Source organism: Borostomias antarcticus (genome assembly GCF_949987555.1).
Source record: "Borostomias antarcticus genome assembly, chromosome: 22".
Lineage (NCBI taxonomy): Eukaryota > Metazoa > Chordata > Actinopteri > Stomiiformes > Stomiidae > Borostomias > Borostomias antarcticus.
Genome location: NC_140255.1, coordinates 3,341,026 through 3,367,587, shown reverse-complemented (window position 1 = coordinate 3,367,587; position 26,562 = coordinate 3,341,026). Strand labels below are relative to the sequence as shown.

Genomic DNA, 26,562 nt, shown 5'->3' with positions numbered 1-26,562 from the left:
ATTCTGTCTGTGGTCTGGGTCCCCCTCTACAACTCATCCCACAGGTGTTTCACTCAATTATATGTTCAAGTCAACGTACTGCACCTGGTTAAAGGTGAAATTAAATCAAAATGTTACATCACTCTCTCTGACAGATTAAGTACCCATTAGATGGGAGTAGCTACACTGAAAATCTAAACAGTATTCAAGTATTTTATGTTAGGTGGATACAGCAGTCCACTTTCTAAATGGATGTTCTTCATGTGAAAGAGACAGTAGCTGATATATTCTATCACATAGCCCCATTTCTTTCTCAAAATTGAGTTGCACTTCCACTTAATTGTCACAAGATGGAACCAAACCATCTGTCACCATTCTTAGTGGGCTTGGGTATGGGCTGTCACGATGATTCAGGTGGATTCAGTATCATGAAATATTTATTTAGTTTCAAATATACAAAAAAACTGTTAAGATATGTAAAATAATTTAAACAGCAAAGTTCAGAAGAAGTTCCTTAACACTACATCAGAAAGCATCCTTGAGATAATGAAAGGCAGATCTTGTTGAGACCATTCCAGTAGTCTAAAACTGTAAGTGAACCCCTTTTATTTCAGTACAGACTGGTTTTCTTCATTATCCTGAGGAACTCCTGCTCGTTAATCTCTCCGTCTCCATCCCGGTCCGCTTCATCAATCATTTCCTTTCAAAAGCAATAGCAATGGTTAGGGAGGGTATCATGAATAGAATAATATATATTTTATTGTTTCAACGCCCATCCTGAGGCCCAAACATGCATACTGTACACACATCGAAACACACATGCTAGGAGCACAGCTACAGATTCAGAACTGTCACCGCTGAAAGCAGTTATATACAGTATGGCCTTGGTGGTCAGTTCATCAGATACCCTGGAACATTATGCACACTGGTGTTTCGTGTAGCAATGGTTCTAATTCGTACTGCCAAGAATGATTGTTTCTCACTCAAAATGAAGAGAAAAATGTTTTGAGTGATGATACATTGATATTCAAGGTCTGGAAAGTAAAGGACATGTGTTACACAAGGAAATAACATACTTGCAATTCTTCATCTGTCAAGTTTTCACCCAGCTCCTTGGCAACTCTCTTGAGATTTTTGAAGGAGATTTTGCCTGTACCATCGTCATCGAACAAACGGAAAGCCTTCAGGATCTCTTCTTTGGAATCCTTTTCACTCTGGCGAATATAAACACGATGACATTTACATTGAATTGATGAAATCCCATAACAAGGAACAAAACAAAAGCTGTAGCAGATCTATACTGTGAGCTCTTTCTGATACAAGCCTTTCCATACAGTCGGTTTAGACTGTAGAGCAAACACATGGTTCACGTACCATCTTCACAGTCATCATACTTAGGAAGTCATTGAAATCAATGGTCCCGGAGCCCTCCTTGTCAATGTCTGCAATCATTTTCTTGATCTCTTCTTTCTTCGGCTCAAAGCCAAGAGCACGCATGGCAACCTGCAGGAGAAAAACAAAGAGGCGAGCTCATTCAAATCGCTTCTAAGAATGGGCTACTTGACGGCAAGTGGTGCAGAGAGCTTGCTTGATTGATTGATTGATTTTATTTATTTTTAAGACAGGGACAAGGTACAGTAGACATTTACCCTATAGAATAGGGAGAGATGCACTGTACAAGGTTATAGCTAGACAGCTCATTTCCACCCGCAGTCCCTGGGCAAATAAATATACAGTCTTAAAATAGTGGGGCAAATAGTACACAGTGGGAAAGTTACATACATGCTGTAGAAGGAATACAAAAAAAGTTATGTAGCAAAGATTTCACTCATTCCTATACCCACATCCCAACCTCCCCAGACCCTTTCTCAAACCCTAGGTACAGCCCCCATACATATGTGCCACACACACACACACACACACACACACACACACACACACACACACAGCTAACGTTAGTAGTTAAGTTACAAGTAACAAACCTTAAGTTCCTTCACGTCGATAGTGCCTGAGCCCTCAGTGTCAAACAGGTCGAAGGCTTCCCTGATCTCCTGCTTCTGCTCCTCTGTCAGGTCTGGTTTGGGACCAGGCTTCTTCCTCTGGGTCCCACTGGCGGGGGTGGGCTTTCTGTACCCTGAAGCCTGCGTGGAAACAAACTACACTTTCATGATCATTCAATTAACAATTCATTTCTTATTGTTCCCACGTGGTCTACGCCCTTTGTGTATTTAGTTGTGTTGTTCTCTGTATTTTATATGTCCTTGTGTCTTTCTAGGTGAAACTTTGCTGCCTTCTTGGCCAGGTCAGTATTGTAAAAGAGATTTTATCTCAATGCTTTTATCTGGTTAAATAAAGGTTAAATACAAAAATCAAATAATGGCGACACTTTTGTGGAAAAAATCATTGAGCAAAAGTTGAGTAACTGTTGCCAAGGTTACTGAACTTTTGCTAAACTCTATTTTACGTTACGTTGTGACTAGCCTAGCTAATCTCACCACACATTATGCATATATTATATATATATATATATCATTATGTTGATAGCTACTGTAGTGTGTGTGGCTAGCGGGCTAGTGCTAACTGGTAGCTAGCTTGGGTAGCTAGCTAACGTGACTTATAAGTAATACCATCCTATGCTAGTGAGCTAGCTAGAAGTAACGTTATACCAACAGTGTAACAACGGACTGGTTCAGTTGGAAGAGACGTTACGTACCATTGTGAACCGACCCTTGGACGTGGTTAGTTACAAACACGGAGGAGCCAGTTCAACCAGGAGGACGAGCAGGTGTCAACAAAGCGGAAAGTTTGGTGGGCGTATCCGATATTAGACATTGAACGACAAGGAATGCGTCCAATGGGAAATCAGTTAAACTCGGTGACGAGACTGAAATGGATGGGCGGAACCAATCGTTGACGTTCGGAGGCGGGACGAACGCTTCTGGGATTTTTGTGGGTTGTTTTAATGCTTTTAATTTGCCCTGCCTTTTCTTTTAAATGTCTTTAATGTCTTGCTTTTTGTTTTAATGCTTTTAATGTCTCATGTAAAGCACCTTGAATTGCCCTGTGGCTGAAATGTGCTCTATAAATAAACTCGCCTTGCCTTGGGTCTTTCCTGTCTCCTAGCAACCAGCGCCGTTGCTATGCTCAACAGCATATCCGGTTTTGGACGCCGAGCTCGCGAGAAAACGCAATCTCTTCAAAATAAGAGCATAGGCTGAAATGTGTCAGAACCCTATCGCTATATGGTCATAATGTGTTATTTCTCCCATCCCGGTCATAGTGTCTTTGACCTCCCCTCTGGCAGGAGACTGCAGGCCATCGGGACCGGTCCTCATGCCACAAAAAGAGCTTCTTTCCCACAGCCATCAGCATCAACAAGGCTTGTGTCTCCACATGACCCCTCCCCCCACACACATACACACACACACACACACACACACACACACACACACACACACACACACTCTATACCCCCTGCACCGCTTGCATACAACGACACACCCCAACGGCACACACATCATACACACTGTTCATAGCACTCATCCACCACACTATACTCTGCACACTCACTGAACATACAGCACACTCACCACACTCCATTCTGTATATAGTGACCGGTGGGTTCTGTGTTGTGTGTTGTGTAGAGGGGAGATCAGGCAGATAACGTTTGATCTTTTTGGTCACGAACGATCCATTTATTGTTGATCTGTAGGCTGTACAAACAGTAGCAATAGCATGCAATAAGATAACGGACGCTTTCCAGACTGCAGCCCAAAAATAATCCAAAATAATCCACAAACATAACGAAAATTAAACGACAATATCAACATGACACATGGATATAATATATAAACAGAACATAACTGATACATTATGGATGGGGAAATAAGGAGTTATAAGGGGCAAAATGATAATGGGAGTGGAGTGGAGGAGGACAGACACATACCTCTTTCTACATAATATTTCGCAGGAAAGAGGCAGATACGGGGGAAACGTAGGCTAAATAGCAATAAAATGAAATAAAAGAAATGGAATATAATAAAGATTGATTTGGTGTAATTATAGCCTACATAAAAACAGTAGGGTTACATATACAATATATTGCATTTCTGCCTCCCCCTTTTTTGTAGTATATTATAATTTGCACATTGCACTGTATTTTGTTTGCACTGTTTTTTTTTTTTTTTTGCATTTGCACTGTTTTTTTGTACTGTTTTGTACTGATATGTCTTTGCACTGTCCTGTCCTGCACCCTGTCCTGTGTCGTCTGCTGCGTATGCCTTAACCCTAGTCAAATTCCTGGTATGTTTCTCTCTCATATATATATATATATATATATATATTCGTTTTATTGCTGCTACTACTAATACTACAACTGATTCTGAGATGTATCTGTACTCTTTGAGCTAGGTCAGATATGCTAAAGTAATGATATGCATAGCTGAGCTTAAAGTAAATTAAATCAATGTAATATTAAGATACAACTGTCTCCCTTTAGCCTATCAACATCATTATCTTTCACTGGCAGTCATTTCTAGCCTCGTCATCCTGATCATGTGAGCTCACATTCCTCATGCAGATCTCTTCACATTTTTGTGGATTTGGGTCTGGTGAAGCCAGGGTAATTAATTTCTTCCCCTGAATCTACTTCAATGGGAGCAACAATAAGCATTAAATCAGATATACTGTATATCAGATATCATATGTAGTATTTTATTTACTCAATAAATGTCTCCTCTGACCGCCCCTTTTCCTCTTACTCTTTACCATCTTTACCACCCCCCCCTCTCTCTCTCTCTCACTCACTCTCTCTCTCACACTATCTCTCTCTCCGTCGGTTTACATCTTTCCACTGTCTCTATCCCTCTCTTACATTTTTAATTGTAATTGATTATTTAATATATATATATGGTGAAAATATACTTTCTATTCTATCCTATATATTACTTAATCTTTTTCTGTATGTTTTTCTATCGTATTTGGGACAGGAAGTGCTGTTTTTACGTTTTCACAGTCAAATCACAAAAAGTACTTTTTTTTGGCTTGACCTTTATTTTGAAATCCATGGCCAGACCGCTACCGGATTATTGAGGCTATTCCCCCTGCTGTGATTATGTGACTATGATAAACAGCACAGCTCAACAAACCCGAGACAACTAAACGTTACAAAGTAAGTTTAGCCACAGAATATCTCGTGGTTTTGAGATATTCTATGCGTTTACACACCTCTTTCCCTCCAATGTAACTTATGTTATCATAGTTTGCACGTAAACGATGTAACACATAGGCTGTAGCTCATAGATAGCTAATTCTACAAATAGGCCTACATGCTATCTCTTCCTATGCAGAATATGATGATGATGATGATGATGCTATCTCTTCCTATGCAGAATATGTGCATGAGCCTCTTCATTGCGTGCACATTACACCCGCTGCTCTTGCTGGCATTGACTGTGAATAAGCAAATATATGACAGTGTTCTTGGTCGTAGGCCTATGCTTTTTGCTATTTTCCAGAGTTATAATGGGTGAGCTGCTAATGTCTTTCTGTATTTCAGGTGCCACACGTGATGTCTGGGAGCAAAATAATAAATCAAAAACGTCATATAGGACTTCAGCAGCTAGCAGCACTTGGAGCCATCTCAAATACACTATTGGGTCCCAATAGGAGACCCAAATTTATTCACAATGAGGTGAGCGGTGAATCGACCTTGGTGTGCTCATGTTTCCGCCTCTTGGAACACTTAGACCTGAGCTGCTCTGTGGGTCAGCTGGTCTGTGAGACTGTTCGCGCCCATCAGAAGAGCTACCGCTCTGGGACAGGATGCCTCCTGTTTCTGGCTGGGGCCTGGAGCACAGCTGTACTGGAATGCCTCCACAGAGACATTTCAATCCCGCATATCATCTCAGCCATGTCTGAAGGGTTGGAGATATGCTTAGACACCTGCAGTAGAAACAGTATCTCGATAGAGGATGTTCTCCTTTCTGCAGCTGTGCCTGAGGCATCGGACAGTTGCACTGCAAGCCCACAAGTTCCACACCTCAACGCTTCACAGAAACTTGCCCTGGCTCCATTGCCCCGTGATCGTAAGACTCCAGTGCTCAGCAATAAAAAGAAACAATGGGAAAAGAAACTCACTCACAGCAGACATTTCTGTACAAAGGATACAGCACAGTCTGAGAACAACATGCCAACGTCATTACCCCCTTCACCTGACTCTAAAGATGTCGATATCGCTCAGCTCGCGAGTGCCCTGGGCCATGGGCATGTGGAGATGAAGTTATTGGTTGAGGCAAGCAATTTGCAGTCCAAGAACACAGGAAGTGATGGCACATGTAGAGGCTTTGATGTAAACAAGCTGATAACATGCATTCTACCTGGCTTGTCGGAAGACCATGCATGTGTTGTACCAGGTTGCATTGTGTTGCTCTCTGCTGAACATGCCACCCTGGCTCATTATCTGAAAGAACAGAGATTGCAAATTGCTCTATTTAACGGAGACCTTAGTGAAAAATACCGCCATCTTGGCTTCAATAAGCCCTCGGACATGCGACTCGTTGCTGACAAGTTGGACATATCAGGTCTCAGTAAAGAGGATGCGTGGATGGACAATGTTTTGAAAACTCTGTTGAAATTGAACGTGAAACTGGTGTTGGTCAACGGAGTAGTAAATGAAAGACTGGCCCAACAGTGTATGAGACATCACATACTTGTGATTGAGAGGATGAAGCCCGCTATTTTGAAGGACTTTGCAGATGCAACCGGAGCAGTGCCTGTTACTTATGCCACGCAGCTGAGTAGGCGTTGTATTGGCTCTGGGGTTCAGGTCACTGTATGGAGAGACTGCAGTGGCAATGGAAGGAAAGCATCCATGGCGATCAACATGGTCGCCGACCACACAGCCCTGGTGACGGTGATCCTGAGCAGCTCTGTCCATGGCAAGCTGCAGGTCATAGAGGACCAGTTCTGGGATTGCACCTTTCGTCTACACCACGCACTGAAAGACAGAAAGTTGCTTCCAGGTGCTGGAGAGACTGAGTTGCTTTGCCTCCACCACCTTCAAAAACACACTGAAGACATTGGTGAACGAACAAGAAAGGAGGCTACAGGAAACCCATACAGGGATACTGTTCTTCAACTCATGGGAGATGCTTGGATGGACTTTATCTCCACAATAATGTTCAACAATGGATGGTGCTCCAAGGTGGAAGCATGGACGACAATCAATAAGCAGCTGGAAGATTTGAATGGAGGACTATGTGCAGATGCTCCTTTCTCTAGACAGTTTTTGAGAGATGACATCGGGAATGGACGGATGTCCCATGACCTGAGGCACAGTGATGGACTGGTAGGAAAAATCTATGACAATGTGAGTGTCAAGATGGAGGCATGGAGGAAAGCCCTAGATCTAGTTTTCCTGGTGTTGCACACTGACACTGAGATCATAACCGGCGTAGACGCTAACTCAGTGGAGGCAAATGTCTTGTTGCTTTGACATGTTTCAATAAAACAACTAAACACTTCCTGTGTTGTGTATGTTGACAGTGAAAACAAGAATGGGTGGGCATTTTGTACTAAAAGCTGATGAAAAGTTTTTTCATGTTTTCCCTTGTTACCCACACTTGCTTAATAAACACACCATACACTGTAGGACTCATCTCATTATCAGTAAATATCGTTTCCAGTTCCTTTCTACCACATGGGGGAGACAAATTATTCCAATATTTAATCATGCTGCTGATTTCCAGCTATCTGTGTCTTCAATAATAAAGTAGGCCCAGGAGCCCTCCCTACGCAGTTCAACAACTGATGGTTGAAACAGAAACACGGAAATAAGCTGCACATAAGAATAGGTTTTCTCATCCACAAATCAGGATTACTTTGTGTGAGAAACTAAACAACACTATGAATTGCCTTTCTTCCAAAAGCTCAATATCTGTAAACCAGCTAACGATGTGCTGTTGAAGTGCAACTGGTCGGAGTATTGGTGTGTCTAGTCAACTGTTTTATTAGTTTCCTTCTTGCTATTTGCCTATATGTCTGCACTTAAGCATATAATATCCACTTTGGATGTTACATTTCTATAGCCAACAGGAAATGGTTTCACTTGATCTCTCCTGTTTGTCATAGCAGCAGCGTTTGCAGGAAAGTGACGGCTTCTATACAGTCAATGTATCTGTCAGGTCTGACTAACTCATAGCCTTGCAAATACAAAAGGTATGTCAACTGTTGTCGGTTGGCCCGAAAACATGATGACATGGAATCACATACAGTGCATTCATTATTCATTATAAGCTTTTCACAATATGTTGACTTGGCATAGTTTCCATTATTTATACTAAAACAAAGTAAGCCTTAATGAGCTATCCATCCGGCCTTTGCTTCTCAGAGCAACTTCAACTCAAGCATCACCCAACAGTGGTGTCACTGAATGGGTGGAGAAAGTATGACCAATGAAAACAATGAGAAGGAAACTGGTACAACCAACTTGGTGACACATTTAGAAGTTCACGCTAAGGACACATTTTGTTTCTACTGTATGTGTCAGCTTACAGCCCGGCCCAGTCTAAGGCCTGCAGCTTAAAATACTTGGAGCTTAATTCATACACAGTCCTGCCAAACTAAATCTTGGTGCAGTCTGAGTCTGGTGTTACTAAGTCATTCAAGTCTTCCATGTTTGCATATTTCCTCTCAGCTTTTTTTTTTTAACAACTCATGTTGGATGCTCTGTTAATCATTAGCTTGAAAGAAATGAATGACAATGATTCGGTCTACAAGTTTTGCCAGACTGAATCCTCCGCTTCTCTTGGCTTGCACAAGGGTCTCTCTGACGCAGTTCTGTTAGTAAGCCCCCCTCCTTGCCCTCCTCTCGTCTCTTGTGCTCTGTAGGTTTGGCTCGGTGAGGTCGGACGTCAGAGTGGGCTTGTGCGGAGTGGGAGCGCTCGGAGGGCGCATGCGAACTGAGGTCCAGAGGGGAAGCCTCCACAGATCCAAGCCAGCTGCCCTGCTGTAAACATTTGAGCACAAGGCGTAGAAGGAGAGACCGATAGAGTGGGGGGACACATGCATCCTCAGAAGCATGGCTCCTAACACTCTTTAAAGAGGACAAGCGGCCAAAGAGGGTGGACCTATTAGCCTTAAGACGCTGAAACAGACAGGCACCTTTTCCCAAATCCTCACGCTTCGTTTCTCTGCTGCTTGGAGGTAGAAGGCATGCTGCCCCAGAGGGGGGGTTTCAACCAAACTCTCCGACCCTGGGGTTAAGCAGAATCAGGCTCTGTGAGGCTTCTCGGACGAGGAGGAGGAGGAGGAGGAGGAGGAGGAGGGAACAGCAGCCAGGAGGAGGCCACTCTGGGGCTCCTGTGCTGCTAGAAGGCAGCACTATTACTGGGAGCAGGAAGGGGAGATGGCCACGGGAGAGATCACCACACTTCCTGCCACACCAGATGATGGTGGTAGCGGTGGTTTTCCCCCAGGGAATTTTAAGGATCCCAAGAGACTGTATTGTAAAAACGGAGGCTACTTCTTGAGGATCAACTCTGACGGGAGGGTGGATGGGATCCGGGAGAAGAACGACCCCCACAGTAAGTAGTTCCAGTCCTTGCTCACGCTGCACACACAAGGCAGACAAAGCTTCTTTATGCTTTTGAAATGTGACAGGGAGGCTACGGTGAAGCAGATCATGCAGAATTTTGTGTTTTCCAACTGAATGAGCTGTATTCACTGTATTCACTACTTTAAAATGAAAGTAGTATCTTAAACTCTTGGACATTAATCTTCTTAGTTAACCTCATAAAAGTGAAATGTTTAAGGGATTTTTGGTCTGATTCAAGTCACCTTGATGTTCTTTTAACACAATCTTTCAAAGTCCCTGTTGTTACGTCATCTGCCAGGATGTGTTAGGGACCTGCCCATAGATGGAACAGGCCTGTAAATCATGTGTTTGTATCAGATTCAAAAATGGAAATGAAATAAAATATGATTAACTAGTAATAAATACTTTTACAGAAATGTGCCCATCTTGACATCTTGAAATGGAGTCAATGGCATTGAGTGAAGTAACATGCCTGTTTGCCCTTGACTTTGAGCTCATTAGGATCATCCAGTTGCTTGTGAAGTCATGTCTCTCAGGTTGCATCAGAACAGGGTGAGTTAAGGACTCTGAAGAAGATAAGGGACTTTCCTGGGAGCACTGCTCTGTACATCCTTTGAGAGTGGATGAGAGATGAACAGGTGCACCCAGCTCTGTCCAGTATATATCACACATTCAATGATAAAACCAGACACTGTTTTTCAAAAGCCAACTCGATTACTTTTCATTTGGGTTTAGTTAGAGAGAGAAAGAAAATGAAGGCCTACTCATTACCATGTGAATATATTTGTAGTGCAGGGCAGGAAGCATTAATGAGGATGTGAACACAGTGGTAGAGCTGTTTTTCCTGTCTCAACCATTTTCATATGAGAGTAAACAGGAGAAATACTTCATGGAAATGTGCTCTATCATCTTGATGATTGTGACACAAACCATATGGCCTCTGTTTGATTAGCAAAGTCGAGAAAGTTGTTTCACTTTCGTCTGTGATCACACAACTTGTTCACTTGCACCCTGCACGCAACAGTAATTGTATATTCATTCGGGGAGGAACACATTGTTTATCCACAACATTAGTCACTATACTCTAAATGAATACAGATGCTTCTGACAAATTAACTTAACAATCTATTGCCATATCATATCTCACTACTGTTATGAGGCCCTTTTCAGAGGAATTGTCTTTTGGCTTTCTTAAGCTTCAACTGACAAAAATGTTCAGTTGGCCCATGCGGTCCAACCAATAGTTAACCCTTAGCCTATCATTCATTCAAATTCAAACAATAATGTACCAATATTGGTATATTCAGGGGTGTAGTGGTAAATACAGAGGTGGGTAAACTGTTGAGTACAGAGTACAGAGTTTACCTACCGTGTTTCCCCTCATTGATTAATATAGTTGATCAGAAACTTGGTGAGTAAACTCTCAGCCTCATTTTAAAGAGGTGGGTAAACTGAGTTTACTTGGGTTTACACTCCACTATACATAATCCCTGGGTATATTCAAACTAAACTGTATCCCAAAGGGCAGACTATTTGTGAACTTGGATTAGTTGTCTTCCTTATGTTGTTTCTAAAATGGTTTATCTGCTTTCATAAATGAAAATGGTAGTAGCTACAGTGTATAAACAAGACAGCCTACGTCCCCTTTAGTTGCTAGTCAAGGTTTTTCAGGAGACTTCACCATTTTCCTTTTGTTTTCAGTCAAGCTTCAACTCCAGGCGACCTCCGTGGGAGAGGTGGTGATCAAAGGAGTCTCTGCTAACCGCTATCTGGCCATGAACAGAGATGGGAGGCTGTTTGGGGCAGTGAGTGAAGATCAAAGTTAAATCATTTAATTAGGTGTCAGTATAAGAACTGAGATGGCGCTATTTAAACCTACCGCAGATTTACAAGGTTAAGAGAGAATTTACATACACGAGATGTGAACAGCGTGTTGTAATTATAGCTACCTATGAATGAATAGCTTGCTTGTGATGTTGATGAGTTTTCCCCCTCATCTATCCCCAGAGACGGGCTACAGATGAATGCCACTTCATCGAGAGGCTGGAAAGCAACAACTATAACACCTATCGCTCTCGCAAGTACCCTGATATGTACGTGGCCTTGAAACGGACTGGCCAGTATAAGACGGGATCCAAAACCGGCCCAGGACAGAAAGCCATCCTCTTTCTACCAATGTCTGCAAAGTGCTGATCTCAACTTCATCTGAGAACAAAACCTAAAGAAAGTTTCAGCTGAAATAACTGCCACCATCTCTAGTTTAACAGAATAGATTGATAGTTGGGTCTGTTTGAATACTACTGGTGAAGAACTTTGCTTCACCTGGATATATTCTGTCAAAAGTAAAAGACAGTCTTTGCTGCAACTAAGCATACTTTTATGTAATGTTTCTAGCACCAAAACTGTACATAATGTGAGTTTAACAATAGCTGCTTTATTGAAATATATTTTCATACTATATTTTTCTTTCTGCAACACTTTACTATCAGAATTGCACGAGTAAGAAGAGGGAGAGAAAATGCTGGCAAAAATCACAAAAATGAAATCTAAGTAGAACACATGGTTGACATCCAGCACACCATTTAGGCTACAGTCCACATACAATGCATTAAAACTATAGTATTTTAAAACTACAGTATTTTAATGTAAACAATATTGTCTCTCACCTCTACATAGGCATAATTCATGAATGTACGTGGACTGACTGTAGAGGTCAATGGCAACACAACATACAAATGTTACAACATACAACGTTTCTTCAACAACACATTATCCCTCCTTTGTTGCAATGGACAAATGCAACTTGCAGTACTGTATGTAGTATGTTTGTGCAAAAAGTCATTTGCATTGATCATTCCGGTTAGCATCCATGTGCTAATGAAGCTAGCTAGGGTTTGAGTGCCGGGGGAAGCTCCTTGTGGTACAGCTGGTAAAACATCCCTGAGTAGACCGCAGGAAGCTCCTCCATTGTGAGGTCGATCTGGTCAAATCCCTGATTGAGGCCATGAAGCAGTAGCCTGGCTATGCGGGTGGTGATTGGTGTCGTGGCGCTGGTCTTCGCCAACTCGGCCAAGTCTAGCCACTCACAGCGCAGGCACTCCTGGGTGCAGAAGTTGATATGGTAGGTGAGGGGTCTGAGGCGGCAGATGATGTAGATGTCGGACATGCCGAACGCACCAGGGTGGTTGTGTTGTTGGCGGATGCTAAGGAGAGACTTGAACTCAGAGCGAACTCCCGTCTCTTCGAAGACCTCACGGACCGCAGTGGCACCTGAGGAACATTTACCAGAAAAGCAGGCTGTTACACATATTTGAACTGTATCTGTTATTTTATAAATATTAATAACTAGTACCGATTGTGAGATTCTGGGCCGATACCTACAATTCAGCCAATAGACGATGCTAATGTTTTTTTAGTTTTGTTTGTTTTTGTTATTTATTCCCTCTTTTGTGCCAGGGGGAAAAAAAGACATCAATACAGAAAAAAGTATTTCATCCCTTCATCACACTATCTTTCAATGAGCACAAATCCTATAATTCAAATGTATAAACAACCTTTAATATAACCTTTCACATTCACATTTTTGTGAAAAATAACGGTTTCAAAAGCCTTTTTAGCCTGCTATACAAGTACCTACACAATGAGAAGGATTTCTCAGTACTCACGTACTGTACTTAGTCCAACAAAAGCATCGGCCACTGCCATTGGTGAATGTCATCTTATTTGCCAATAGGCCAATGGCAGTCAAGGTGAATATCAGCCATACTGATGTACGGCTGATATATCGGTGCATCCCTAATAACAACTTCATTATTACGGAAAATAAATTGTATGTTACAACTGTTTAGTAATGCTTATTGCATAGGGAATGTTTTTGTCCTCTCCTCAAAGTTCTTGTGAAATGTTTGTGCCTTTATAAACACAATTGCATACAGTATGAAAATAACATGTTTCTGAAAAGGGATATGTATTGTATTTAACATTTTGACGCTGCTTTACCAAGTGCTTCTTTTAATATGGATGTTTCAGAAGCTACTTTCATTTAATTTACAACATTTGTGTTTTCATCTTAAGTGACACTCACACCTGTTTGTAGTTTATTTGTTAAAAATACTTGTAATGGGACTTTGGTCAAAAGGTAAAATACCAGTATGTCTTGTTTGTTGTCATGACAAATGCAATATGACAACTGGCACGACACTAGTATGGCTTTGTGCAGGTAGGCTGTATTCTGTATGAGACTGTAAGTACTGTATGTTGTAAACTCACCAATGTTTTCTCCTGGATCAGAGAGACCTCCAGGGAACTTCCATGCATTTTTTGTCTGAAAGAAATGAAAAAAAACAAAAATTTAATATTGAATGGGCTTCAATTACTATTTTATTATCCAATCTTCCCAAATCCTGACTTCAAAATTACTCTGTCTCGACAGTTCATACATACCATAGATATGAAAAGATAGCTTTTTTTATATGATATGCACAGGTCTCACGTTTGTATTCATGATTATGACTTAATTTTTAACGTTGTTGTGATTGTATTTTATTCTTGAGAAACAAATATAAGAAAAGAAGTTTGGTGTCTACTGAGTTACAAAAAGTGTTTCACCGCTGTTTATTCATATTTAAAGACAAATTGCTGCTGATTAAATTATATGGTAGTTGTATAAGGTACTTTTATCGTAGTTAATTGATGAAGTATTCAAACTTTTCAAACATTTTTAGTATTTTATTTTCTTGACCTTACAAAGTTCATTGTATAATTAGCACTATGTTACTGTTAACATTTGTAATAGGCTAGGAGGAGAAATAAATCTAATCTAAATGTCAATTATGTGTGTTCTGGGTTCATCAAATCATGCTTGGCACAATAGCAAGTAACTGCTGACCTGGGCTGCCCTGATAAGATTCCAGTACATTCCCATGCAGATAAAGGGCCTTTTGGTCTCTAATGGCTTACAGCTCACCAGATCCACACCAAAACAGGAGGGACGCAGGCCGGAGCTCTGATCAAGTGTGACCTATTATATACTAACGTCTGAGGCATGTCCCTATTATATACTAACGTCTGAGGCATGTCACTATTATATACTAACGTCTGAGGCATGTCCCTATTATATACTAACGTCTGAGGCATGTCCCTATTATATACTAACGTCTGAGGCATGTCCATATTATATACTAACGTCTGAGGCATGTCCCTATTATATACTAACGTCTGAGGCATGTCCCTATTATATACTAACGTCTGAGGCATGTCCCTATTATATACTAACGTCTGAGGCATGTCCCTATTATATACTAACGTCTGAGGCATGTCCCTATTATATACTAACGTCTGAGGCATGTCCCTATTATATACTGACGTCTGAGGCATGTCCATATTATATACTAACGTCTGAGGCATGTCCATATTATATACTAACGTCTGAGGCATGTCCCTATTATATACTAACGTCTGAGGCATGTCCAAGTTTGTCTAACACAAGAGGACACAGGTTCCATTTAGATCTGTATACAAAGTTGGAGTCAGATATTATTAATTACTTGTCAGATATTATTGATTACTTTTTGCTGCCATTGCAAGGTTGAAAACTGGACTACAGCATAGATCCAGGTCTATATAACCATGATAAAAATAAATACAAATGAGACACAAAATCTCCCTTTATACATTTTCACATTTATATAAACGTATGTATATCAAGGCAGTATACGTGTGACTAATGGTGACTCGTCTACGGTGCAAATCTCCTACGTGCTGCAGTACATATAAAACACCCACAATTACCCGTTCCTTTCTGTGTGTGTTTTGTCTGCCGCCACACGGTGCAGACGTCATAGGGATAATGGCCTACAGGGGTTCACTTTCAGGAAACACAAGAGCTAGCCAGATTCTGTCCCTGGCTGAGGGCCAGACCGAGTCCATGTGGAGCCTCTTACGGTAAATGATGAAGAGGAGGGAGGAAGACGGATTAAACACCCGCTGAGCGCTCCAGGAAAGAACCATCATGTTGGATAAAATGACTGCATTATCTTATTCCCAGTTGCTTAGTCTATCATGGTATCATAGCAAATACTGAGGATACTCCCACACCAAACTTACTGTAACTTCAGGAATACAGAAGATCTGTTCAAGCACCCATGGCCATACACAGCATGTGGTTTGGTGCGTTCACAGAACCACAAGCTCAGGTTGAACATGTTTCCTTACAGTAAGGATTGAGGCATATGAGGATGTTGCAACACAAGTCAAGTTCAGGTCTGTGAGGGGACAGGAATGCTACCCATGGACAAAACTGAGAGGAAACAGGCTCTGGGCAGAAAACGGCCAAAGTAAACAAATCTGATGACAGACATTTTTAGCAGCAGGGAAACAGCTACTGCCATTCATCTCTATATTCCTGGGTGGATTGGCTATTCAGGTACTGTTATTAAGGAGCACAGTGAGGTCTAAAGGTCAAGTCACTGTTTTCAACTTGGCTATATATGTTTTGGTTACGTGCTAAGGCTTTTGGCACAAAATATTGGGATTGGCATTTCTGGATATTAAACCAAGGGGTATTATTTAGGAAGATGTAGTACCTTGTTTTTGTCTTGAACGGCGAGCACCTTCCCGTTGGACTCATCAACTACGGCTCCTAAATAGATGAACAAATACACATGTTTTACAAATAAACTATACCAACATGCTATTAAGCACATAATTCATTAATTCCAGAAAGCCAACTTCAGTCTGTATGCTGTTCCACAAAGGCTTGAAATAACTTAATATAGCTGACCTAATGTATCATTCGGTGTAGCTTTAAATACAAATATCTCTTTCTGTGTAGAGTTAAATCTAGATTTCTTATTTCTTCTTCTTCAGATGTGCTTTTGAGGGCAGCATCCAAAAGATCTACTTCAGAGCTGCTGGCAATAAGAACAGGAGTAATTAGTGGCTGGAAGACAACATGAAAGGTTTCATTAAAGTGACCCATGTGGAGTGAGACGCCTGTAGCCAGGCTTCAGCTGCAGCAGAGTCCACCACCATTTTAACCGTGAAAAACATCCAAAACTCATCACTGTAGCTTAATCCCTGTTAGTATAGCTAACCTTACAGGACAAAATGACAAAATAATCAGTAATTACAAGTTGGTTGGTTACAGTTGGTTAGCGTAGCGCCAAAGGCCACCTTAGCTGTATTTATTAAGCTTAGCAAGGCAGGCAAGGCAAGTTTATTTGTATAGCACATTTCAGCAACAAGGCATGAGACATAAAAAGCATCAAATCAAAGTGCAAGAAACACATTATAAAAGGTCATATAAAAATAAATGAAAAACAAACGTTATGAAAGGACATTTAAAACAAAATGCAGGAAAAATAAAATACAAGAATAAAAGTTACAGTGCAGTGTACAAATTAGTAACTATTTGATTTAATAAAAAGCAGCGGCAAAAAGTAAAGTCTTCAGTCTTGATTTAAAGGAACTGAGAGTTGCAGCAGACCTGCAGTTTGTTCCAGATACTGTATGTGAAGCATAAAAACTTAACGCTGCTTCTCCATGTTTTGTTTGAACTCTGGGGACAGAAAGCAGGCCTGTGCCAGATGACCTGAGAGGTCTGGATGGTTCATAATGTAACAGCAGATCAGAAATATATTTTGGCCCTAAACCATTCAGTGCTTTATAAACCAACAGCATTATTTTAAAGTCAAGTATTTGACAGACAGGAAGCCAGTGTAAGGATCTAAGAACTGGAGTGATGTGATCCACTTTCTTAGTCTTAATGAGGACTCGAGCAGCAGCGTTCTGAATCAGCTGCAGCTGTCTGATCGATTTTTTTTAGAGAGACCTGTAAACACACCCTAGTCGAGTCTACTGAAGATAAATGCAGAGACAAGTTTTTCCTATCCTGCTGAGACATAAATCCTTGAATTCTTGATATAATCTTCAAGTGATAGTAGGCTGACTTTGTAATTGTGTTAATGTGACTGTTGAAATTCAGGTCTGAGTCCATGACTACACCAAGATTTCTTGCCTCGTTTGTGGTTTTTAGCATTATTGATTGAAGCTGAGCGCTGACTTTTAATCATTCTTCTTTGGCTCCAAAGACAATTACTTCAGTTTTATCTTTGTTTAGTTGAAGAAAGTTCTGGCACATCCAATCATTGATTTGTTCAATGAACTTAATCAGCGCTTGTATGAGATTATAGTCCCCTGGTGATATGGTGATATAAATTTGTGTGTCATCTGCATAGCTATGGCAACATATTTTGTTGTTTTCCATAATTTGAGCTAGTGGGGTGCCGGTGCAAAAACACTTCGTATGGCAGCCCTAGCCCTGATCTACTCGACCAGTGAATATTGCGCACCGGTCTGGTGTCGCAGCGCTCACACCCGCCTCTTCGACCCGTCTATCAACGAAGCCTTGCACATCATGACAGGATGCCTGCGTTCCACTCCTGTGGACAACCTTCCCATCCTCGCAGGCATCCAGCCCGCTGGCCTCCGCCTCACAGGAACCACAGCATGTCTCACTTGCCAGGCCGTGGAGCCTGACCACCTGCTCCGTGACAGGCTCGCTGCAACAGCGGAGCCTCCCCGGCGTCAAGTCGAAACACCCTTTTGTGCCTGCCGCACAGGATCTCTTGCAGCAATGCAGAGATCTTAACATCAGCGAGGCCGGATGGGCAGACAACACCTGGCGTGCGGAGTGGGAGGCAAACACCTCCAGACTCCGTGATTTCATCCCGGCCGCCGGTCCTTCTCCTCCCGGGATGGACTTACTCAGACCGGCGTGGGTGAGGCTTAATCGCCTCCGGACCGGCGTCAGATGCTTCTGCTCATCGATGCACAGGGGCTTGGTATCCTATGCGGTGTGCGAGTGTGGTGCTGAGGAACAAACCGCAGACCATGTCATCCAGGACTGTCCGACATACCGACACCCAACGGAATGCATGGCTTGACAGTTTTAGATGACGAAACGGTGACATGGCTCCTGGAGGTGTGCCTGGATATATAGCCCAGGTGAAGAAGAAGCTAGTGGGAGAATGTAAACATTGAACAGAAGAGTCCCCAGAATGGAGCCTTGGGGACGGTACCGCAACAGGAGCACTGTTCCGGCCGCTCCGCTGCTATTGCTACGGTTTCTGGAGCTCTGTAGCCTGGCTGTACGATCGCGAAGTTGTGAACAGAATAAATACCACATACAAGCAAATATAACCTGCTCCGCTATAATGAAACTGTTAAAACTAAGATGCCTGGATAAAGAAATAATTTTTTGAAACAATATATTTGACAGAATCGTGATTTGATGTCAGGTACTAATGCAGGGATACGCAATACAGCGGGGAGAGTGGTGAACGAACGTGCATTAAAAATCCACATGAACGTGTACATTTTGTGGACGCGGCCGGGTCAACAAATCACATGGTTAAAAAGCACAACTGCGCATGTCTGTGACGCGAGAAAACACAACTGCGCATGTCAAAAGGGGCCCGTTCAAAAAGCTTCACTCTCAGGAACAAGGCGGCAACGTAGTCACTGCATCCAGTTCTATTAATACCTCCATGCTTGAGGAACTCTACAGGTTGTTTTTGTCCACTCAGATTTGTAATTGCCTATAGACACAAAGTAGTCCCTGACCTTCAAGTAGGATTCAAACCAGTCTAGCACTGTGACAGAAATTCCCGGACAGGTTTCCAGTCGGCCTAGTAATATGTTGTGGTGAACCCTGTCGAAGGCAGCACTGAGATCCAGTAATACTAAGACTGAAATTCTGCCATTGTCTGTGTTTAAATGGATGTCATTGAAGACCTTAACAAGAGCAGTCTCAGTGCTGTGGTGTGGTCAAAATCCTGACTAGAAGACATCAAAACAATTATTTAGTGCCAGGAAGTTGTTCAGCTGTTGAAAAACGTTTTCATTGATTTTACTTAAGCAGGCCAGGTCCAGCCTGGCTTATGTGCATGGCTGGCTTGTTTTTGTTCAGGACTGGTAGGATGGAAGATAGTCATGCCACCGAAATAACTGTGAATTGAAATGACATGAAATAATGTCTGATAAATTAAGATAGGTCTTGTCGCCTGGACACATCAGTTCCAATGCTTCCAATGCTAATTCAGCACAATAAGAGCGGGATAGCCAGTTAGCTCATGAGCTCACAACAACTAGCAGCAGCTTCCATAACATTAATGGTAGCGGTCAGCAGGGCTTAAAAATGAAATTATTTTTCAATCGGTTCGCTCACAGCAGAAATAGCATATTTAACGTTTCCGTTCTCGTGTTCCTCCACCAACATAGCGTTCCTGAACCGGTTAAGAACGAAAAAATAATGTTCTGTTCACCGTTCCGGTGGTGTTAGCCTATTCAGACTCTATAGGCCTACAGTATTTCTTGTAAGGTATAATCAACAAGTCTAGGGTTGTGGTGGCCTTATTGCCAACAATATTAGCCTTTAGGGGCCTAGGCTACATTACAAAAACAGGACAAGATGTAAGCTACAAATTAATACATTTAATTTAGCCTATTCGGCCATAAAAGGCTCAGCTTTTTTTCTTTTCTTCTTTTTAAAAATAATTTTCAATTATATAGGCCTACTACAAAGAACAAAAAAATTACGTTATTAACCGTTTTTAAAGATTTCAAATTAACGTTTCTCTTCTGGAACAATTAAAGACCATTTCGTTTTCGTTCCTGTTTCTGTTCCTCGTAAAATACCGTTCGTTTTCGTTTTTCGTTTCCGTTCCTTGAACCAGTTCGGAGCATTGGCAGTCAGTGACTAAAGCAGTTACACTGATGATTCCTGTAACGTTAGCTATTTTGCTGCAACCTACAGCGGGGGAGTTGGCGGACCTCTGGCAAAATATAACACAAGGCTAGCGGACCTACAGCGGGTCCCCGATGGATGCTCCACCACCATTCCACCGGTAGTTAATTGTCTATATCCTAGGCCCATTGGCCGTGGGGTCCGTGGCGTGGTGGCGAGACTCCGCCCCCTCGCATCAGAGCGGTTCGGGTGTAGTGCAGTTACTTCCGGGCAATCTCCATATACCCACTGGTGAAAACCGTGTGTCTCTAGCCCGCTCAGGGGCTGAGTTGTGGAGTTCATGGCATGGATAGTAGTGTGATGGCGAGACTCCGCCCGCATGGGTCAGAGCTGATTGAGCGCAGTACAGTGACCTCTGGGCAATCTCCATGCACCCACTGGCGAAGACCGTGGGTCTCTAGCCCACTCAGGTGCTGAGTTGTGGGATCCGTGGCGTGGACAGTGGCGTGGTGGCAAGACTCTGCCCCCTCGCATCATATTGGGTCGGGAGCTGTGGACCCCTCTCTGGGCTACCCACCTGCCCCCACGGGTGAAGACAAGTGTGTCTCTATCCCACTCAGGGGCAGAGTTGTGAGATCCGTGGCGTGGATAGTGGCGTGATGGCGAGACTCCGCCCCCCCGGGTCAGAGCTAGTCATGGACAGTGTACCTCTCTCCGGGCCACCCACCTGCCCCCACCAGTGAAGACCCTGTGTCTCTAGCCCACTCAAGGGCTGAGTTGTGGGGTCTGTGGTGTGGTGGCGAGACTCCACCCCCGCGTGTCATATTGGGTCGGGGGCAGTGGAGCCCTCTCCGGGCTACCCACCTGCCCCCACCGGTGAAGACCGTGTTTCTCTAGCCCTTTAGGGGCTGATTTGTGGGGTCCGTGGCGTGGACAGTGGCATGGGCGGGAGGGAGGCAGCCAGGGAGGGAGCCAGGGAGGAAGCCAGGGAGGCAGCCAGGGAGGGAGCCAGGGAGGGAGCCAGGGAGGCAGCCAGGGAGGGAGCCAGGGAGGCAGCCAGGGAGGGAGCCAGGGAGGCAGCCAGGGAGGGAGCCAGGGAGGGAGCCAGGGAGGGACTGACAACCGGACATTTGCTATCCTAGGTGCACTGGCTTACAGCCACGCACAAAAACGGGAGGTTTGATATGGGCGTATAATTGTTCATTTGAGAGGTGACTTGATGACAGCAGTTTTCAGGGTTTGTGGGAGCACACCTGGAAGAATAGATGTGTTTACAATTTGTAAAATTAGAGGCTAGATATTAGGGATCACACAATGTCCCCCAATGCCAAGCAAGTACGTTACAGACTTTTCTGGACAGAGGATGACTCGGCTCTAGTTGTGAAATGTTTGCCGTCCCACGAGTAGCAGTTTCTGTATTGATATAACTGCCATGACTTTTCAGAAGGTTGTGACTCAGAGAGCCAGCTATGCGTCTGTTGACAGCTCGAGAGGTGGAAGGAAACTGGCCTTTTTTTTTTTCCAGCCCGGACATCAACTCCTTGAATGAATCCTACAGATGTGTTACGAGGGATGGGTCGTCTCAATCCCCGACTTGGCCTTCCGAGTGGAAATTGATGTCATTCCTCCTCCCAGGCCACCAGGCACATCACAGGAGACGGCCTGGGTTCTGAACTGAGAGACTATCATTATGTAGCCTGTGTGAAGTGAAAAAAGGTTTCCTCAAAGGCAGTGGGTTGGTAAGTTAGGGATGAGGAATGAGAAAACCAACCAAATAATCAACAAAGGGGAGTTGTGGGTCACATACTGTAATAGTACTGGCTGCTGCAGCTGACAGCTTGCTCCTGAGTCAGTAATGATCTCGTGTACTGGACAGGAAGGAAATTTGTTTGAAATAGTTGGTGGTTATATTAACTGGCAGCCCTAGGTGACACTTTTGCCAACTTCTTCCCTGTGTTCATTTCTACTGGGCTCATTTACAGAACAGTACTCCCAAATATCATTAATTACTTCAACATATTGACACATGGCAGATGAGAACCAGTGTAATCTTTTTTAGCCTACACACCTGATCCAACACATAATTAGTCCAGAAGGACGATGAAGTATGACAAGAGTACGCTACGTTTTATGATGAATGTACTTTTTTAGGGGGAAAAGCTTACTACGAAGCTACCAAAATTTACCCATAAAATACCATTAAGTAAGATTCGTGTCTGAACATGTTCTGACATGTTCACAACCACCTTAGAGATGAGGTACTGTACATGACAGTCTGCCCCCTGGTGGTTGACTGTGCTCACTGTTGAACACTTGATTGGGTCAGAATCAGCGGATCAGAATCTATTATAGGACCCAAGGGGGGGGGGGGGGGGGTCTTTGTTCGGCCACATGATGAGACTGGGAAACTTTCAGGGTTTGCTGGTGGAAATTGGACCTCATTCTTACATTTCTTCCTAAGACCGTTTCTAAAGAAAGCTCCCGTCTCATTCATGACGTGTTCGTAAAGGGTTGAGTTCGCACCTGCCTTCTCTGAATGAATACCAGGGCGAGTCAAGGACATGGATGACCGGTATTTATTCAGAGAAGGGACATCTGCGCACGACCCTGTAGTTGCATGTCTTTATATGGGGCTAGCGGGGAGTTAACCTATGCTAATTCGGGTGCGCGGCCACACACTTTCAATTTACAAAACCATGGGATTAGGTGGGGTTGTGTCAGGTGCGTTGGCAAGTCAGAGGACTGCAGGTCGAATCCAGTGGGGGCAATCAAAATCAGTTTTTAATTTAGCCCAGTAGGCTTCCTACTATGAGGAATTTGCCTTGGTGCATAAACACAGTGAGGTAGAACAGTGCAAAATGTCAAAGTGATAGAATACAATAAACAATAACCTACAGTCTACAAAAATGTAAGCTATTAAATAGCCTACACAGATGTCAGCGTGGCCAACGTGCCCAAACCAAAATCTAAAGACCAGACCTGTCATATTTAGCACCGTCAGTAAAATTCATGGGATGATATAAGCCTACTCGCTCAGTTAATGCTGTATCCGGAGACGGGCACACAGTTGGACCCGGCACATTTGGGATATTATTGGACAGACAGCACTCTCGCTTTGTATAATAATGAAAACCATTATTATAAGATAAATGATACAAATAGTATAGTATTGCAGTCCTATAATGTAATACAACTGCAGATTTGAAGTAAATGCAATCATAAATCATTTTAAATGTCTTTTGCACTAGTAGTCCGTAGACTACTTTAAGTCGCACTGAAATGAAAAAAACATTCTGTCCCATTTTGGTTCACATAATTGGTCAGTGTTCACCTATTCAACGATGTATGCCCCCAAAAATTACAAAATTCTACTTTTGTTGTAATCTTATATCAAAGTATATAATTTCTTACTTCCTGGAAAACAGTAGGTCACGTGCAATGACGACAACAGATACCTTCGATTTTAGGCGCTATCCTTCTATCGAATCTGTCTAAAGTTCTTAAAATCCGTCCACTTGTCAATGTTCCAATCAAATTCCTCTAAACGCATGTCCCACCCTCATAGCTTGTTTGCGTCGGAAATACGTAAAACTACGGAAGTTGATGATCTCAAACGTCCGTTTCTGTGCGACTTTAAGACTGCTTTTCCGTGTTCATAGACATTGGTGAATGCCAGAATATTCTTGGAAACGGTGTAAGTGGAGTTTAAGAAGAAATGCTTCCTAAGAAATTCTTAACTTCGTTGGTGAATGAGGCCCATTGTTCCAGGGCCGGCCGGGAGCAGTGTCCTCCTCCAGGGCCGGGAGCAGTGTCCTCCTCCAGGGCCGGGAGCAGTGTCCTCCTCCAGGGCCAGGAGCAGTGTCCTCCTCCAGGGCCGGGAGCAGTGTCCTCCTCCAGGGCCGGCCGGGAGCAGTGTCCTCCTCCAGGGCCGGGAGCAGTGTCCTCCTCCAGGGCCGGGAGCAGTGTCCTCCTCCAGGGCCAGGAGCAGTGTCCTCCTCCAGGGCCGGTCGGGAGAAGTGTCCTCCTCCAGGGTCGGGAGCAGTGTCCTCCTCCAGGGCCGGGAGCAGTGTCCTCCTCCAGGGCCAGGAGCAGTCCTCCTCCAGGACCGGGAGCAGTGTCCTCCTCCAGGGCCGGTCGGGAGCAGTGTCCTCCTCCAGGGCCGGGAGCAGTGTCCTCCTCCAGGGCCGGTCGGGAGCAGTGTCCTCCTCCAGGGTCGGGAGCAGTGTCCTCCTCCAGGGCCGGGAGCAGTGTCCTCCTCCAGGGCCAGGAGCAGTCCTCCTCCAGGACCGGGAGCAGTGTCCTCCTCCAGGGCCGGCCGGGAGCAGTGTCCTCCTCCAGGGCCGGGAGCAGTGTCCTCCTCCAGGGCCGGGAGCAGTGTCCTCCTCCAGGGCCGGCCAGGAGCAGTGTCCTCCTCCAGGAGCAGTGGGCAGCCATCGTTCATGGCGCCTCGGGACAGGGTCAGGGACAGGACTGAAGAGCACCCGTTCTTCTGCATTTTTTTCGTTTTGGGTTCTTTGGGAGGAACATGCAAACTTGCGATACCCTGTCAGCCGCTCTACCTCCCAAGCTAAGAGCCGGGAGGTAGAACAGCAGAACAGCCGGTAGAATGCTAGAGCCTCTAGTTTTTTGATTGTTTGTTTTTTTGCAAGCGAACTATGAGACAGTGTGCAAAAAACTCTGGAAACCTTAGACAGCCCTTGAGAACTGAACCTAACACCCAACACCTAATTCCAAGGATCAACATGCAATGATGCACAATGCTGTATAGCCGAGAATATGCCTCTCTAGTACAGCTGTAATTCGTGCTTTAATGGTAGCCACCTGCTCATGGGGTGGTGAAACCCTTTTATTCCCAGCCAACTCGAACTGTCCAGCCTGACACCATAACTAATAAGGAATCCCTCACAGTCTTGTTGTTCCAGCAACACCTGGATAACGCTCAAGCATCCTAGTACCTGCAACTCCAATCTGATGTGTAGCAAACCCCGGCAACCTGCTCTCCCCTTCTCCCAGCCACAGGGCCAGGGTGGCTTGGTCCTGCTGGGCGTGGTGGTAGGTGAAGCCGCGCGCAGAGGCTGCAGCTGCACAGCGGGCCAGTGCGATGGGCACGTGCAGCCATATTGCCAGCCGCCCTTCTCTCCGCCAGTGAGCTAAGGACTCTAGCACACAAACACAGCATCACAAGTCAGTGACTCTCGGTTAAAGGACAATGCTCGTTTTTGACAACCTGGACCTTATTTATGACATATTATAAGACGTTTGACTCACCGAGATCACTTTGGTGTAGTTCGGAGGCATGTAGAAGAAATGTAAAATCCAGCGCGAGCCAGTAGTAATGGCGGTGGTCGGGGCACTGAGAATGCAGTTTCTAAAAATCTATATTTTTTGCCGCGAAACGGAAGCTATTTCGTTTTGAAAGACGTTTCTAAAGATCATATTACAGAGGCATGTGAACAACCACAACAGGCCTACGCTCTATGGAAGCACAACTAGCGATTCATAAAGACAGATTGATGAAAACAACCGTTTCGCAGCAGAAAATAGATTTTTAGAAGCTGCATTCTCGGTGCCCCCACCACCGCCATTACATGGATATACTGGCTCGCGCTGGATTTTAAATTTCTTCTACATGCCTCCGAATTACACCAAAGTGATCTCGGTGAGTCAAACGTCTTATAATATGTCGTAAATAAGGTCCAGGTTGTCAAAAACGAGCATTGTCCTTTAATATAGCAAGCAAATGAGCTCGCTAATAAATAATGAACATAAGTGAGGATGCACCACAGCCAAACGTGTACAAAAGCGAACAACAGCCCAACAACAACCACACTCACCATGAAGCAAGTGACTAAAAACACTTTCACTGATATCCGATGGGAAACCAATGTCACCGAGGTTGACTGTCACTCCGCCGAATCGGTCCACTGTCCCCGGCAGCACATGGGTCCCCTGCTTTGTCACACATGTGAATGCACGGACCGTCCTTAGTGACAGGTTATTTCTTACCAACGTTAGAAGTTTACAACTGAGGGATGCCATGTTATGGAACATCCTTTGAATTCACTCTCTAGTGACTCGGGTGGATTACGGTCAGCTCTCACAATGAAGTTGCATAAATACCCTAATACTAATATTACATCAATTGCTAGCTTCTATTAACGTATTGTCCCGTTAACACTTACTGCAAACTGTCATCTACAATACTTGTTACTTTCATGCTTTACTGCTATTTATCTTGAAA

The 26,562-nt window shown here is 43.7% G+C and overlaps 4 protein-coding genes across 4 annotated transcripts; 2 read left to right on the top strand and 2 right to left on the bottom strand.

Moving 5' to 3' along the window:
• Nucleotides 1–381: 381 nt before the first annotated feature.
• On the bottom strand, nt 382–2,770 carry LOC311323549 (uncharacterized protein). The gene is made up of 5 exons (XM_084455798.1): nt 2,693–2,770; nt 1,962–2,120; nt 1,354–1,482; nt 1,056–1,193; nt 382–679 (listed from the first exon to the last, which is right to left on the bottom strand). The coding sequence occupies exons 1-5, from the start codon at nt 2,693–2,695 to the stop codon at nt 590–592; spliced, it is 519 nt and encodes a 172-aa protein (XP_084311924.1). The 5' UTR covers nt 2,696–2,770; the 3' UTR covers nt 382–589.
• A 2,778-nt stretch (nt 2,771–5,548) lies between these two features.
• On the top strand, nt 5,549–8,992 carry bbs12 (Bardet-Biedl syndrome 12; the record flags this gene model as incomplete). The annotated part of the gene is made up of 3 exons (XM_084456567.1): nt 5,549–7,453; nt 8,110–8,162; nt 8,869–8,992. 3 exons carry the CDS (start codon nt 5,549–5,551, stop codon nt 8,990–8,992), a joined length of 2,082 nt encoding a protein of 693 aa, XP_084312693.1.
• A 390-nt stretch (nt 8,993–9,382) lies between these two features.
• On the top strand, nt 9,383–11,825 carry fgf2 (fibroblast growth factor 2). Its single transcript, XM_084455900.1, has 3 exons — nt 9,383–9,563; nt 11,276–11,379; nt 11,582–11,825. Exons 1-3 carry the CDS (start codon nt 9,386–9,388, stop codon nt 11,765–11,767), a joined length of 468 nt encoding a protein of 155 aa, XP_084312026.1. The 5' UTR covers nt 9,383–9,385; the 3' UTR covers nt 11,768–11,825.
• Nucleotides 11,826–12,428: 603 nt separating this feature from the next.
• On the bottom strand, nt 12,429–26,538 carry nudt6 (nudix (nucleoside diphosphate linked moiety X)-type motif 6; the record flags this gene model as incomplete). The annotated part of the gene is made up of 6 exons (XM_084456566.1): nt 12,429–12,844; nt 13,844–13,898; nt 16,159–16,214; nt 25,277–25,480; nt 26,156–26,270; nt 26,533–26,538. The coding sequence occupies 6 exons, from the start codon at nt 26,536–26,538 to the stop codon at nt 12,462–12,464; spliced, it is 819 nt and encodes a 272-aa protein (XP_084312692.1). The 3' UTR covers nt 12,429–12,461.
• Between the last annotated feature and the right edge of the window lie 24 nt (nt 26,539–26,562).